The following is a 15,217-nucleotide window of genomic DNA, read 5'->3' as shown; positions in this document are numbered from 1 at the left end:
ACTATGGGGCACTTTGTTTTATCACTCAATTCTGTTTTTAAAGCAACTGAGGTGGACACAGAACTGAGTCTGATCTACACTGGGTCCACAATCCACTCCCAAATTAGTCAGAGTCGTTTCCTTAAATGGCTACCTAAAATACATACTTGATGTTGAAAATGAGGCTCTTGTGCTCATTTGCATTTTAAAGATATGTGTAAGCAAAATGGTGCCTTTATTATAATAAATCACTACGTTGCTTCATAGCATCATAAATCAGACATAATTCAATAACGAATCATGCAAGAAGATATTTGTATAGGTGGTAAAAGAGGTTGGTTTTAAGATGCATCTTAAAAGAGGGGAGTTAGAGAGCCATTGATGTTTATAGGGAGGAGGTTCCAGCACATTGGTTGAAAGTGCCTGAAAGCATAGCTACCATGTGGGAGAAGCAGATAATTTCTGGATTCTACTCACACTGGAATTCTTAAAAAGGTAGCTGCTTTTTTTTTTGCAGGGATGTTGAATGAGTAGATGGATATGGTCAATTTTGTATGGCACCTGCACTGTTAGATATCATGCAAGAGTCCATGACTCAATTTGCTTCGGCAATGTTTGTTGTTCTTATAAGTCACAGAATAAACAAGTAAATTGCACACGGTGCAGTGCTGAGCCTGATTCTCTTTTTGCTGTAAAACTAACGTTCCCATTAAAAGTATTTTGCATACTGGGTTATATATTGGGCAAAGATTGAGAATTGTTTGACAGATAGGAATGGAGAGCAGGAATAAATGGGTCTCTTCCCAAGTGCAGCTACAGCAAGGATAAGTGCTTGGGCCCCAACTATTCACAATATATATAAATGACATGGATGAGAGAAACGAATGGAACACTTTCAAATTTGCTTACGCCACAAAATTGGCTGGGGTTGTGAGGAGGATGCAAGAAGCCTTCAGGCTGATTTGGACAAGTTGAGTGAGTTGGCAAACACATGGGAGATACAGTACAATATGGCTAAATGTTAAATTATACAATCTGGTAAGAAAAACAGAAAGGAACAATATTATTGAAAATGGTGATATGGTAGAAAGTGTGGATGTACAAAGGAATTTGGGAATTATTCTACACAATCAATGAAATTAGACAGAGAGGTACAGCCATCAGTTAGGGAAGCAAATGTGTATTGGCCTTCATTGCAAGAGGATTTGAGTTCAGAAGTAAGGATGTCTTAACTCATTATACAGTACCTTGATGAAACTACATTTGAAGTTTAATGTGCAGTTTTGATCTCCCTACCTAAGTAAAGATCTACCTGCCATTGAAGGAGTGCAGTGCAGCTTCACTAGGCTGATACTGGGGATGGCAGGACTGTCCCATGAAGGATGATTGGTTTGCCTTGCCCTGTATTCACTAGAATTTCAAAGGATGACAGAGAATATGATTGAAACATATAGACCTCTAACAAGGCTGGACAGTCTAGATGCAGGAAGGATGTTTTCCCTGATTGGGGAATCTAAAACCAGCAGACAGTTTCAGGGTATGGAGTAGACCCATTTAAGACTGAGATAAGGATAGTGAACCTATGGAATCCTCTACCATAGAAGGCTGAGGTGTTGATGTCACTGAATGTATTCAGGAAAAGAAATAGATAAACTTACAAATTTTAAAGGCATCAAGGGGTGTGGGGAGAAAGCAGGAATATTGCATTAAGATACAGAATCAGTCAAGATCATAGTGATTGGTCAGGAGGCTCAAAAGGGCTGAATGGCTTGTTCCTGCTCCTAGTTTCTACGTTTATATGTTTCTATGTAAACAATTGGGTATGGGCAGTTTAGCATTTCACATAATGAAGCGTAGCTGCTCTATCTGTCTAATTCTATCATCTGCCCAGTCATGGAGAGCATTCAATAACCTTACAACATATGCAGTACTTTACCCTCCTGCAACAAATTCCGTCACATGCTGAGAGATTAATGTACACAGGCAGCAGCTCCCAAAAGACTGACAAGCTTTAAAACAACTTCTCCAGAAATACTCTGGTTCAAAAAATTCTGAGGAATTGTTTTTAAAATATTAATTGCCAGTTTGCTGCATGTTCTCCTTTAGAATTTTTTTCAATGATATTTTCTTTCAGACTTCACAATTCTCACTTACACCTCCCTCCTCTTAACCCGTCTCCCCAGAATATCATCCCTCAAACCCCTCTCCCCAGCATTCCTCCCCTTTCTATCTCTTTCCAGAATCCCCCTAATCTCCCAAGCTTTCAAACAGTCCAGTTGTTTAAAATTTTGCTAATTTTCTCCCATTCGTTTGCCTCCCCTGGGTGCTCATTTCACTTTTCTGAACAACTAGCATTGTGGTTTACCTTTGCAATCTGATAGGCACAGAATCACTACAACAAAGAAGGAAGCTATTTCACTAAGTGATTCCATATCAGCTCTCTGTATAGAGAATCCAGACAATTCCATTCCTTTTCTTTGCCTCACAGTCCTGCAAGTTTATTTCCCTCAAGTGCTCAATCAATTAACCAATTAATCTCCTTTCCAATTTCTAGCAACAGATTCCACTTCCAACCAGAGGCAGGGATAGAAATCACAGGACCAAGTGCTGCTTCCAAGCAGTCTTCCCAACCCAATCTCCAAATGATGCCTCCAACCTGAGAACAATGGGCCTAGAGTTCCAGGTTCGAGTTAATGGGCCCTGCATCTACCCAGTTTGTGGGCAGGGAGTTCTGGCTCATTACCATCTGTGTGAAAATGTTTTCTCTCTCAGCTCCCTTGTACTTTTGCCTGGAATCATAAATCAGTGTCCTCCAGTCCTTGTCACATCAGCTAATGGGAAGAGCTTTTCTTATCGAAGTCTGTCATGATCTTGTACATTAAATCTCCTTTTAAGCCTCCTTTACTCCAAAGTAAACAACCCAAGCTTTTCTAATTTAACCTTGCAGTTGAAATCTCTTATCCATGGAAACATTCTGATAAATCTCCTTTGCACAATCTCAAGGAGCCTCACATTCTTCCTAAAGCACGATGACCAACACTGTTTCATTGAAAACTAATAAGTGACAAAACTCGAACCGAGATCTAACATGTTGGCTAACAGCAACGGCTTGCACAAACGCAAACAAAAGAATTTCTCCTGCCTTTCATCAGGAAGCTTAACTCAACTTTTTTTTTGGAAACATATTTATTAACAATTTTGTTTTAACTTTACAAACATATAAAATTATTGAAAACACAATCAATAACAAATATCAGTATAATAAAAAGAAAACAAAACACAGATTACAATACAACTACTATCTACTAACCTAGCTGAAAATGTTTTGCTGGAAAAGCGCAGCAGGTCAGGCAGCATCCAAGGAGCAGGAGAATCGACGTGCTGCGCTTTTCCAGCAACACATTTTCAGCTCTGATCTCCAGCATCTGCAGTCCTCACTTTCTCCTATCTATTAACCTACCCTATAATACAAAACAAACCCTAACACTGTGCAAGGCAACACCAATAAATAAGTAAATAACAAATAGATCAAAAAAAAAGAAAGAAAAGCAAATTAAAAACACAAAATACAGAACAGCTATGCTTGGCGCAAAGCTCCCAAACAAAGGAACAGGAGCATTGTATATATACCCGTATTAACTCAGGAGACCCACTCCAGGGCCCAGGGCTTGACAAACCTAACCATCCTGATTAAACAAATGCCCTAGTTAAGATAGGTATCCAAATAACTCAAGTAGGGCTGCCATGTCATATAAAAATGTTCTGTTGTGTGGTGCACCATGTTTGTAAAAAAGGTCCAAGGGAATGTGCTCCATAATTAATTTCTGCCATCCCAGCAAGCCCGGCGGGTTTTCAGACATTAACCCACCTTTTAAAAATTCTGAGAACTTTAATTGCACTGTTCAGAATTTGATTTTTGGCTTCTAGTTCAATTATTTTTTTTTTGCCTCCATTGCTTCCTTCTCCCAAGAGCAGCACAAGATTCCATACTTAGGGAGGGAGAATTAATATAACAGTAATTATAACATAGCAACATCCTGGTGTTACCACCGACTGATATACCCCTGGCCTGGCGAGCAGTCAACGAAGCTACTGCGTGTGGCCTCCAGGCCCTTGTTTGCTTGGAGCTGATGCTTTGAGTTGTGTTCCCAGTGTAGTTGTTGCTGCTGACTGAGGAAGCTCCTCCACAATCTGAATCATCAATGTTACCTCCAGTGCAGCCTTTGCGCAATCTGGAGGTGTGAAGACACGAATATCAGATGTCAAACCTGGACATTTAGTTACATTTAGGCAACTGCAGCCACTCCAGAATGATTATCGCAATTCATAAACTGATAGGCTTAGTTTTAAATACACTGCTGATCACAAATGTTGGAGTTCATACTCAACAGAAGTATAATATGCAAGAAACAGATGCAAGTATAGATAGAAATAAAATAAATGACAATAAGCTAAATATTAGCATGAGTAAAGTCAGAGATGAAGTTATTTTAATGGTCAACAAAAGGTACTATCTAATGCAGCAACAAGTAAAACATTCAACACTTTCAGCTTCTATTATGAACTCAGGAGATTAAAGGACATTAGGTTAAGATAAACACTCAGATGAAATGTTTTCTTTTATGTAGCTCATGAAGTTTAAAAGTCTGACAGAATAACAATTATAGAATCACATAGCCCAGAAGGAGGTTTTATGACTCATTGTGCTTATGTCAGGTCTTTGAAAGAGCTATCCAATTAGTCTTGCTGCCCAGCTCTTACCAGCCCTGTGAATTCTTCCCTTAAAATATTTGTCCAATTCTCTTTTAAACAATTCTCCTGAATCTGCTTCCACCCCTCGTTAAGACAGTATCTTCCAGATTGCATCATTCACAGTATAAAAATTGTATCACCATATCACCTCTAGATTTATTGCCAGTCATTTTAAATGTGTCTTCTGATTACTGACTCTTCTGGTACTTGAAATTGTTTCTCTTTATTTACTTTATTAAAGCTATTCAAGATTTTGGAGACTGCTATTTAATCTCCTCTTAACCTTCTTTGCTTCAAGGAGAATAATCTCAACTTTCACACCCTTTTCACATAACTGAAGTCTGTCATCCCTGGTACTATTTTAGCAAGTCTCTCTATGTACCCTTTCTAAATCCTTGTTATCCTTCCTGAAGTGTAGCGGCAGATGTGCCCACAATACCTCAGCGGATGTCTAACCAGTATTATTTTAAAGCTTAAAGCATAACTTTATCACTTCTGTATTCTATTCCTCTTTTAATCAAGTCACGGAATTAGTAATGCTTTTTTGGACAGCCATGTCAACTGCCACCTCAAAGTTGTGTGCTTACACCTTCACATGTCCTGCACCTCCTTTAAGTGTTCCATTTAGTTCGTATTGCCTCTCTCACATTTTGGAAGAAAGAGTATCACTTCACAATTCTTACTTTAAATTTCATCCAGCATGTGTCGGCTCATTTTACCAGACTATGTCACAAAGTCTGGTCTGTTTTCACTCTATACAACGTATCTGAGTTTTATATCGTCTGAAAACTTTGACATTATGTACCATACCTGTCCAGGTCATTTACATATACCAAAAGAAACAGGATGCAATTTGTGACTGATGGGAGAGGCCTAAATATATATCAACCACAAAAGCCTTTACCATTCTTTCGATTACTTTATCAAAGAATTCGATCAAATTAGTTGAAAATCATATTCCTTTAACAAATTCAAACTAACTTTCACACACGTACTTCTCCAAATGCCAGTTAACTTTGCGTGCAAGATTTCATCTCATAAAAAAAATCTCTTCATCGATATTAAAATGTGTGGCCCATAATTCATCTAGCCTACTTTCCTATAATTTGGCTGTGCTTAGTAAACACCACCCCTCCCCCTCCCCCCCCCCTCTTCAAATCTACTAGAGGATTGGAAACTTTTCCCATAGCATCCACAATTTCCACTTTACTATCTGGGTTACTAAAATCCAGACTTGTTACCCACTGAGGATTTTGAGCATTTTGAACCTCCTCTTCATCTATTTGTATCTGAGCCAATATCACAATTACCTCCTGTTTGTAGCTACATTTAGTTGCAACATTCTCCTCTCTACTGAAGATAGCTACAAAGTTCCTATTTTGTACATAAACATTTTATTAAAAAGCTAATGTATGCACATACTTCCTGATCCCAAATATACAACATCCTGTTGTGACAAATTCAGAGTAATGTCCTCCCAGTACCATCTCTGTTCCCCATTGCTGTTCATAGACTTTCTTGACCTCTATACAATAGGTGGCAGTATGGTGACTCTTCTAAGCAATTTGGTACTGGCATCGTTCTTGTCACAGCCCCTGCATCTCTACTTACAAACTCTCTGCACGTTCTAAACTTACGCGATTGTAAATCCTTAAGACTGTAGACATTTATTGAACCCAGTAGGTTGTGTTGTAAAAATAATCCACAAAATTTAGAGCCATAGAGATGTACAGCACAGAAACAGACCCTTTAGTCCAACTCGTCCTTGCTGACTAGATATCCTAAATTAATCTTGTCCCATTTGCCAGCATTTGGCCCATATCTCTCTCAACCCTTCCTATTCACATACCACCCAAATGCCTTTTAAATGGTGTAATTGTATCAGCATCCACTATTTCCTCTGGCAGTTCACTCCATACACTCACCACTCTGTGTGAAAATGTTGCCCCTCAGGTCCTTCTTAAATATTTCCTCTCTCACCTTAAACTTACACCCTCTAGCTTTGGACTCCCCTCCCCTGGCAGAAAGACCTTGACTATTCACCATATCCATGTCCCTCATGATTTTATAAACTTCTATAAGGTCACCCTTCAGCCTTCAACTCTTCAGAGAATATAGCCCAGCCTATTCAGTCTCTCCCTGCAGTTCAAATCCTCCAACCCTGGTAACATTCTTGCAAATCTTTTCTGAACCCTTTCAAGTTTCATCACATCCTTCCCATAGCAGGGAGACTAGAATTGAACACAACATTCCAAAAGTGGCCTAACCAATGTCTAGTACAGCGGCAACAGTTCCTCCCGAATCCTATACTTAGTGCATTGACCAATAAAAGTATACTATTTGCTGCCTTTACTACCCTGTTGACCTAAGACTTTCAAGGAACTATGAACCTGCACACCAAGTCTCTTTGTTCAGCAACAATCCCCAGGACTTTACCATTAAGTGTATAAGTCCTGCCCTGCCAAAGTGTAACACCTCACATTTATCTAGATTAAACTCTATCTGCCACTGCTTAGCCTCTTGGCCCATCTGATCAAGGTCCTGTTGCCTCTGAGGTAACCACCTTCGTTATCCACTACACCTCCAATTTTGGTGTCATCTTCAAGCTTACTAACCATAACCTCTTATATTCACATTTAATGTAAAGTTCAAAAACTTTCCAGCAACCTTTTAATTTCAAACCACCTCTAACTTCTATCCTTTAATGTTTTATGGTTAACTTTTCACTTTCACAGTATGTGTCCGAATACTGAAGGTAAAGCATGGTATGTTGATTTTGGTTTTGAGATCGATATGTAGAACATACATGCCATTCAAAAATCTGATGAGATTGTCTTAGGACTATTTTCCTTGGAGAGGGGGTTGGATAATGATATTCAAAATCATGAAGATCCCGGACAGAAGAGATTGGGAGAAACAGTTCTCATTTGTGAAAGGATCGAGAACAGCAGGATACACATTTAAAGTAATTAGTTAAAGAAGCAAAGGCAATATGAGGAACTTTTTTTTCAGTGTATTGGCTAAGGTCTGGAATGCACTGTCTGAGAGCATAATGGAAGTAGGTTCAATCAAAATGGAATTGTTGTCTATAAAGAAAGAAAGTACAGGATTATGGAGAAGGGAGGAAAATGACATAGGTTGTGTTACTTATTCAGAGAGCAGGTAGAGGAACAATGGGCCAAATGGGCTTTTTTTTTGCATTGTAACCACATTGCAATACTGAGGTTAACATGTTGATGGACAGGAGTTTTGCTTTGGCAGTTAAGATTCCTGAAGGAAGGCTTATGCCTGAAACGTCGATTCTCCTGTTACTTTGATGCTGCCTGACCTGCTGCGCTTTTCCAGCAACACATTTTTAAGCTCTGATCTCCAGCATCTGCAGACCTCACTTTCTCCAAGTTTCCCTGTAATACCAGTAAACAATGCTCTAATGGGATTCCAAAAACTACTTTGATTACTGATCTTTTAATGTTCTCAGTAACTCCACAAAGAACTGGAAACACTTGTGAAGTGTTCCACAAAGATAGGAAGGTGGAGAAATAACAGACCTACAATGCCAGTGAAATAGTGAAGAAAATTGATATCAGCCCACACATTAATACACCTTCTCCTTTTACACCAATTGCTATCTGCCATTGGGAACTCACTGGAAAATGGTGACTGGAGGGGTCTTGGGCCTACAAAACACCACCTCAGCTGTAACTCCACAGGCTGCAATGTTTCCTGTGAGACCTAAGAACCAATTAGCATTTGCAGAGAAATCGGATTCCCACTATATGTCAAGAAATATGCGAATAAATGGTTAAATGAAAAAACACAAAAAAATTGTTTCAAGTCTGTAGCATGGATTCGCAGAAGATTACAGAGATAGGGAGGGGCAAGACAAAGAGGAAACTGAACTTATAGATGAGAATCTTAAATTACTGGAGTCGAGAGACTGGGAAACAAGATAGACTAATAATTACTTCTGCCACCTAGAAGTGAACCACATGTTGAGATTCTCCAAACTTATTGGACCTCCCCAGATATTCTTGAGCTGCTTGTGTGATCCAGCGTAGGATGTTGTGAGAGGTGAGACATAAATCGGATAGCCAATTGGCTGATCACATGAGGAATTGATCATGTTTCTCAAGGCCTGCTTAGCATTTTGAATACTGCCTCGCTCCGGGTTGCGATTCTGGAGGAACACCAGCTCGTGTTGCTGTCCTGCCCACAGTCCTTTCACACATTCTTTATTTACCTATTGCCAGAGAAATGGAAAAATCTTCAATGTAAAATATTAGTATTGCTCTATGAATATTACAAATGCTTCAAGAGGAGTCCTCTCAACTTGGAAGCAAAATGACCCATAACTATAAAATAAAACAAGTAATAAATCCATTAGCAAGTTCAGAAGAAACTTCCTTACTGAAAGAATGTGGAACTCTCACACAGACTAGTTAAGGCAAACACAGCAGATTCATTTCAGTAGAAATTAGATAATCACACGGGAGAGAAAGAAATAGGAGTTCATCTTGAGAGGGTTAGATGAAGAAGGATGTTTCTCAACTCATGAGAGGAAAAAAACATTGTAAACTAGTTGGACCTTATTTATCACCCCTAGTTTTGTTTCCGCTTGTGGTGAAGACGATATTCTCTACATCTGTCCTTCTTAATTTTAAAGATCTCTGAAAAAGATGCATTTTAAGAAGACAGCTCACCACTACCTTCTCATGGGTAACTAGGGATAGGCAATAAATGTTAGCAAGCCAGCAACGCCCACATGTCACAAATAAGTAAACAAAAAAAATGCCCTCTTATCCAGATATCAATTAGTTCACTATCATTCTCCCTCTTTTCTTTAGAAATGAATCCTAGTCTTTATGGTATATTTGAATGAAAAGTATATGATAACAGTGACTACCTTCACCACTTTAAAGCTGATAAAACGTCGATGGAGCATAATTATCTTGTATTCATCAACTCCATCATCAACCACATGCCGCAGTGCAAGTAAAGCCTCTGCATTTGACAGGATGGATTGGCGCCATAGTGGGTCTCCTTCATGACAGATGACCATTGTCTGCTCATGGCTGCTGATGGCATTGTACAGAATCTCAGGATCCTCATACTCATCGGATGAAGTGAAGTGATCCTGGACACAAAAAAAATCAAGGTTCCTCGGGTCAAGAGATTAAGAGTGGAACTAGCACCTACTCCTCTCAAGCAGCTGTTACACTCATTGGGTTTATTGCACTATATTTGATTCCCATCAGAAAAGACAGAGTGCATTTGCTTAATCTCAAGGCCTTCTCCCTTCATCAGCTCAATGTTTCCCTTCTGGGTCATCCCAGTATTTCTGTCTTTTTGATCTGTGACCTGAGGCTCTCTCAGTTTACGTGACTCCAGTTTCCTCTAAAAACCATAGTTTCTCTACTCACGAGTCTGAAGTGTATTAGCTCTGCAAAGTGTGTAGTGAGTTGGGCAAGGAATCTACCAGAACTAGCAACCGTATCCAGGTGACAATTGAAAGAATCCACAGAATCTTCATAGGACTTGCAAAATGTTATTCAATATAGAGTGAATCAGGGTGGATGGGTCTGGCAGCTGGTCACAATTTTAGTCTGAAGGGAGGATTGGAGGGTGGGAGGGATTGCAGCTGATGATGGCCAGATAATTGCACAGCATTAATTCCATTTCTGACAACTGCCAGAATTGGGTTGAGGCTGCTCTCTGTTGAGCCTAAGAATTGTTTGGGACTTCATCACCGGCTGCAGTGCTTCTGAGATGGAGGAAGTGTAGATGAGGAGAGTCATACCCAAGGATTAGTTCTCGCCAAAAGGTCATCCATTCCCAGACAAGGCACAAGCAGGAGTCAGTAGTTGACGCTTGGGCCTGGTGCAGTTGGGATAGTGTCAGGCTCTGCCACTTTCAACCTGGCTCAGACACCAATGGCAGCATCTAGGGGAGGAATAGTACAAGTAGGAGGTCAAGTGATATTTCCCAGTGTATGTCTAGCCACAATTGGCAAGACTGTGTCAATTTTTTAAAAAAATTCACTGTTTTTAGATTTTTTTAAAAAAGGCATAAGGTGGTCAAGAGCAATACAGTCTCCTTGAAATTGATGATGACTACATTGTCAATGAAAATAAGTAAATGGTGGACATGCTGAAAATTAATTTGTTTTAGTTGTGACATTAGAGGATGGGGTCAGCATGCTGAAAATCACAAGAAAACTCAAATTATAGACAGGGTCTCATGAAAACAATATTTTCTTCATTATGTTGTTTTGCTTATTAATGTCACTAAAGAGTAACAATTTTTCAGGGTCAGATGCAAATTATCCCAGAGGTTATACAATATAATGTTTTATTCCTTGAAATTTAGAAGAATTGATTTAATTTTCAAGATATTATGGGGAATAGATAGGTAGATAAAGATAAACTATTTATGCTGGTTGGGGAATCCAAAACTGAGACACATAGACCTGAACCTTCCAAAAGTAGCAATCACTATTGGATTGCTGTCCTCACACCTATGCTCCTATCCTTTAACCATGTTCCAGGTTTCTAAGTCTAAAATCCGACGCTGGTGGTTTCAGGTATGTGTGGTGTGGCTTCATTCATAGATGAATCCTTGCAGTGTCGGATCATTGGGGGAACCATGCTGCGCCCACTTTTTTTTCACAGCAGTAACTGTCATAACTGAAGAGTTTAGATGTTCCAAACCTCACTGAAATGCTACAAAAAGAAGGTTAATGTATAGAATAACAAAAGATGTTCTGAAGAAGGGCCATTGGACCTAAACTGTTGACTATGCTTTCTCTCCACAGATGCTGCCATACCTGATGAGGTTCTCCACCACTTTTTTTGTTAATGAGTAGGTTTTTTTGTTGAAGGGCTAGGGTGTAAGGAATTGGGTAAAGGGGTAAGTATCCAGGGATGAAAGGTCAGGGTGGCAGGTGGGTGGGTAAGGAGTAGGTTTCTGGTGGGCAAGGAGTTATGGAGTGGCAGGTGGATGAGGGGATTAAGACAGAAGATCATTGGGTAAGGGGCTGAATGAGTAGGGTGCCAGGTAGTGGATGGGGGATAGGTGGCATGTAAGTGATTGAAGAGGTAGGTGACAGGTAAATGGATGAGGGGTAAAGTAAGTCAGTGGTAAGTTGAATGTTGAGGATGAGGTGTTGGGATGGATTGGATCAGGTCAGGTTAGGAGATGTTTTGGGGCTGTTAGAGGGGAGATTCCGAGGGGGTCAGTTTTATTGTTACCTTTGAGCAGGTTTTAATCCCCTGATTTTTCCTGGATAAGTATCTAGGTAATTGATTTGGGAACCTCAGAGTTGTTGATCTTCAGAAGATTCTAGATAATGGGTTAGTTGAAACCTCCCAGGCTATTCAAGGGTATTTGGTGCATCAGGACTTTTGAAATGTCTGGTAGCGAATCTTTCAGGATACATTTTTGCAATGACTATCTTCCAATTCAAAGATCTAGGCCATAGCCTAAAAATTAAAAGCAGACCCATCAGGAGTGCAATTGGCAAACACATGAAAATGAAAAAGTGTGTCAAAGCTCCAAACTTTGCACCACTAAGGACAATTAATGCTTGATCAGCTGTTCATTTTAAATCAGAGATTGGATTATTTTGTCCAAGGTATTGATAGATATGAGAAAAAGCTAAGGCTATGGATGTATATCACAGATCAGCTACTATCTCATTGAATGACAGAACAGGATTGAGGGGCTAAATGTTTTTGTTCCTGTGTGTGCCTTGTACAGTGCGAGAGATTCACATAGTATGCAGTGCAGCAACAGATCATCCAATACCTTCCTGCTGCTTTGATTTAATAAATACTTTTCATAAGTGAATTACAGTCAGTTCTGCTATAATGTGGTAGTTCCATTCTTGTGCAATCCTGTGTGATAAGAAAATCGAATAATAGCAGCACCATTTAAACTAATGGGGCCAGAATTATAAAAACACGCTTTGAAACTTTGTGCTTTAGAAACAGTGTCCCCAATTTCCCAATCGTAACAAAATATGCATTATAGCAGAACGACCTGGTAGGTGGCACAATGACCAGCAACATGATTCTGATTCATGATAGGATGCTGGACTATGTTTGAATCTTAACAGTTACTTTGGGAAACATGGAACTTGTAGACTTGATCCTTTCTGCTGTAAAAAATCATAAATCTGTTGTAGGTGGTATAAATAACTTTAGAATGCAAACAGGAAATGCCTTCTTATTTCAATTAAATGTCATGCAGTGTTTGTAGCTGATGCCAGACCCAGAGTAAGTGGGTTTCCCAGCAAGAGGGAAGAAGTTGTACAAACAAATTGGGAAATTGCCAAATATCACCTTCACCTCAATCTTTAGAGTATGCTTTTATAATGTTTTATGTAATTGGACCAATTTAGAAAACATGAGTTCCATTCTACTATGGAAGTTTGATAGTTTGAACATAATTCTTTAAAAAATCTGGCAGTAAAAAGCTGTATCAATAAAAGTGACCATGAAGCTGTCCAATTGTCACAAAAACCATCATTCCACTCATGTCCCTTTGGGACAAAAATCTTATGTTCTTACCCAATCTGATCTTTTTACGGCTTTGGTAGTTTACCAACTTGCCTGAGGAAGCAACCTAACAAACTAGGTGCTACCAGTAGTTCAAGATGATGTAGTGCCAACCTCTCAGGGAAACTAGGGATGAGCAATGGATGCCAACCTTGCCAGTAATGTGCACGATCCAAAAGTGAAATTCAATGAATATCAGAACAAAGTGATCTGGAGATCAAGGCTGATTATACACTCTTTGATCCCTTCCTGCAGAGTGTATTGTGATGCCTCAGAAGAGGTTTCTAAGAATGATGGCAAGAATGAGAAACTTCAGTTATGAGGAAAGATTGGAGAAATTGGTTAGGAGAACACATAGGGTAAGCTTGATCAAAAATTTCAAAATCATGAGGAATCTGTACAGAGTAGATAGGTAGAACCTGTTCCCACTTGTAAAATGACCGAGAGCCAGAAGGCACAATTTAAGTTTTGCAAAAGGAGTAAATGTGATTCAAGTGAAATAATTTTTTGCACATATTTAGGAGGGACTGGTGACACTTTCTGTGCTCACTGACCTAGCAGGAAGTACAAACAGCATTGTCTGTACAACATAGGGCTCCAATTCTTTTGCAAGAAAGAAGACCGCAGGCTCAGGGAACACGTTGCTCTGGCACCATACCCTCATAGTTGCCTTGGGGTGGCTGAATGTGGTGTGGACGGTAAGTAATTTATCTTCATTTCCAGGTGTCAGTCCTGGGTATTTACCTCAAGGTGAGATTCAGCCAGACTGTGCTGCAACAGATGGAGACTTCCTCAACAGTGATGAGTTAGAATGGCATCCTCCCTGTTATGGATTTGGGTCTGAAGTTCTGTCTCATTGAATGTGACCATTGAATGTAGCGACTATGAGGCCTAGCGGGCAGGTCTATGAAATACCTTCACTAATGTTTCAAATACATTTTGCATGATTGTAGGAAAAGATCAGTGAGTGGAACTAACCAAATCGCGCTTGAAACAGAAGGGCATGATGAACGGAATGGCGTGTTTCTGTGCTATCAGCTTCTACGTTTATTGTTTAATAAGGCAGTTAGCGATGTTAAGCTTCACCCAACTCTTGTGAAGAGTTTATCATATTTCATTGCATCCCTGAAGCTTCTGATGTGCCTGAGCAATATATCTCACCCTGATTACAGAGCCTCTGAATGGTTAATGTACCTGGTGAAGCTTCAGGGACATTCGGATTCCTGGGACAACGGCCTTGTGAAGCAGGTCTATGTCTTCAAAGATCCATTCCTGCTTGGCGGTGATTCTAAAATCTCCTTTAAATAAGGCATGCAACCCATATAGAAATGATTCCAAGCTGTAAAGAATGTGCAGAATTAAGTCCTGACTGCAGCAAGCTTATTAATCCAAAGACAACAACATAATCATCTTCTCAACAATCTTTTCTCAAAAACTCCAGAAAAAAATGTATCCAATAAATTGAATCAAATAAACAATGTAAAAAATGCAATCATTATTTATTATTATCAAGTATTAGAGTTAACTTAAAAATGAAGAGGAATAGATATTAACCTCCCTATCTACAGGTTAAATTCAGAGCCAGGGCAAACACCAGTGAAATCAAGAAATGCTTACACATAAAATGTAGCGGACATCTGGAACTCCTGCATCTAAAAGGCTGTTAATGTTAGCAAAACAATTGAAAATTTCAAGATTAATTTATTTTTGTTGAGTGAAGGTATTGAGAAACTGGAGCTGTGGCAGATAAACGATGCTGAGGTACAGAACAAAAATGGTCTAATTCGAAGCTAAAATAGGTTTCAGGAGCTAGATGGCTTCTCACGGTACCTTCAGTTCTAGCATCATCATTATAATTCTTCCTTTGCTATTAAAGCAGCACAAAACAGTTACCCATTCTGTCTTGAGCATTCACCTCCAGCTCCTATAAT

General features: G+C 39.4%; 1 protein-coding gene across 5 annotated transcripts in view; it reads right to left on the bottom strand.

Moving 5' to 3' along the window:
• Positions 1-15,217, bottom strand: part of LOC122548604 (pecanex-like protein 1) — a 281,969-nt gene that overhangs the window by 18,011 nt on the left and 248,741 nt on the right. For all 5 annotated transcript variants that reach the window (XR_015752841.1, XM_087978544.1, XM_087978548.1 and 2 more), the window contains 4 exons: positions 14,481-14,625; positions 9,635-9,865; positions 8,697-8,971; positions 4,042-4,211 (listed from right to left, as the gene is read on the bottom strand). Coding sequence is in view for 4 of the 5 variants with exons in the window: in XM_087978544.1 (XP_087834670.1) it covers positions 4,042-4,211; positions 8,697-8,971; positions 9,635-9,865; positions 14,481-14,625 (821 nt within the window). In the remaining variant the exon portion in view is untranslated. The remainder of the gene's footprint in view (positions 1-4,041; positions 4,212-8,696; positions 8,972-9,634; positions 9,866-14,480; positions 14,626-15,217) is intronic.

Source organism: Chiloscyllium plagiosum, unplaced genomic scaffold (assembly GCF_037043375.1).
Source record: "Chiloscyllium plagiosum isolate Xiang-an unplaced genomic scaffold, Cpla_swu_hap1 HiC_scaffold_3, whole genome shotgun sequence".
NCBI classification, from domain to species: Eukaryota; Metazoa; Chordata; class Chondrichthyes; order Orectolobiformes; family Hemiscylliidae; genus Chiloscyllium; species Chiloscyllium plagiosum.
The sequence above is the reverse complement of the archived record's forward strand: the minus strand, read 5'-3'. Positions and strand labels throughout refer to the sequence as shown.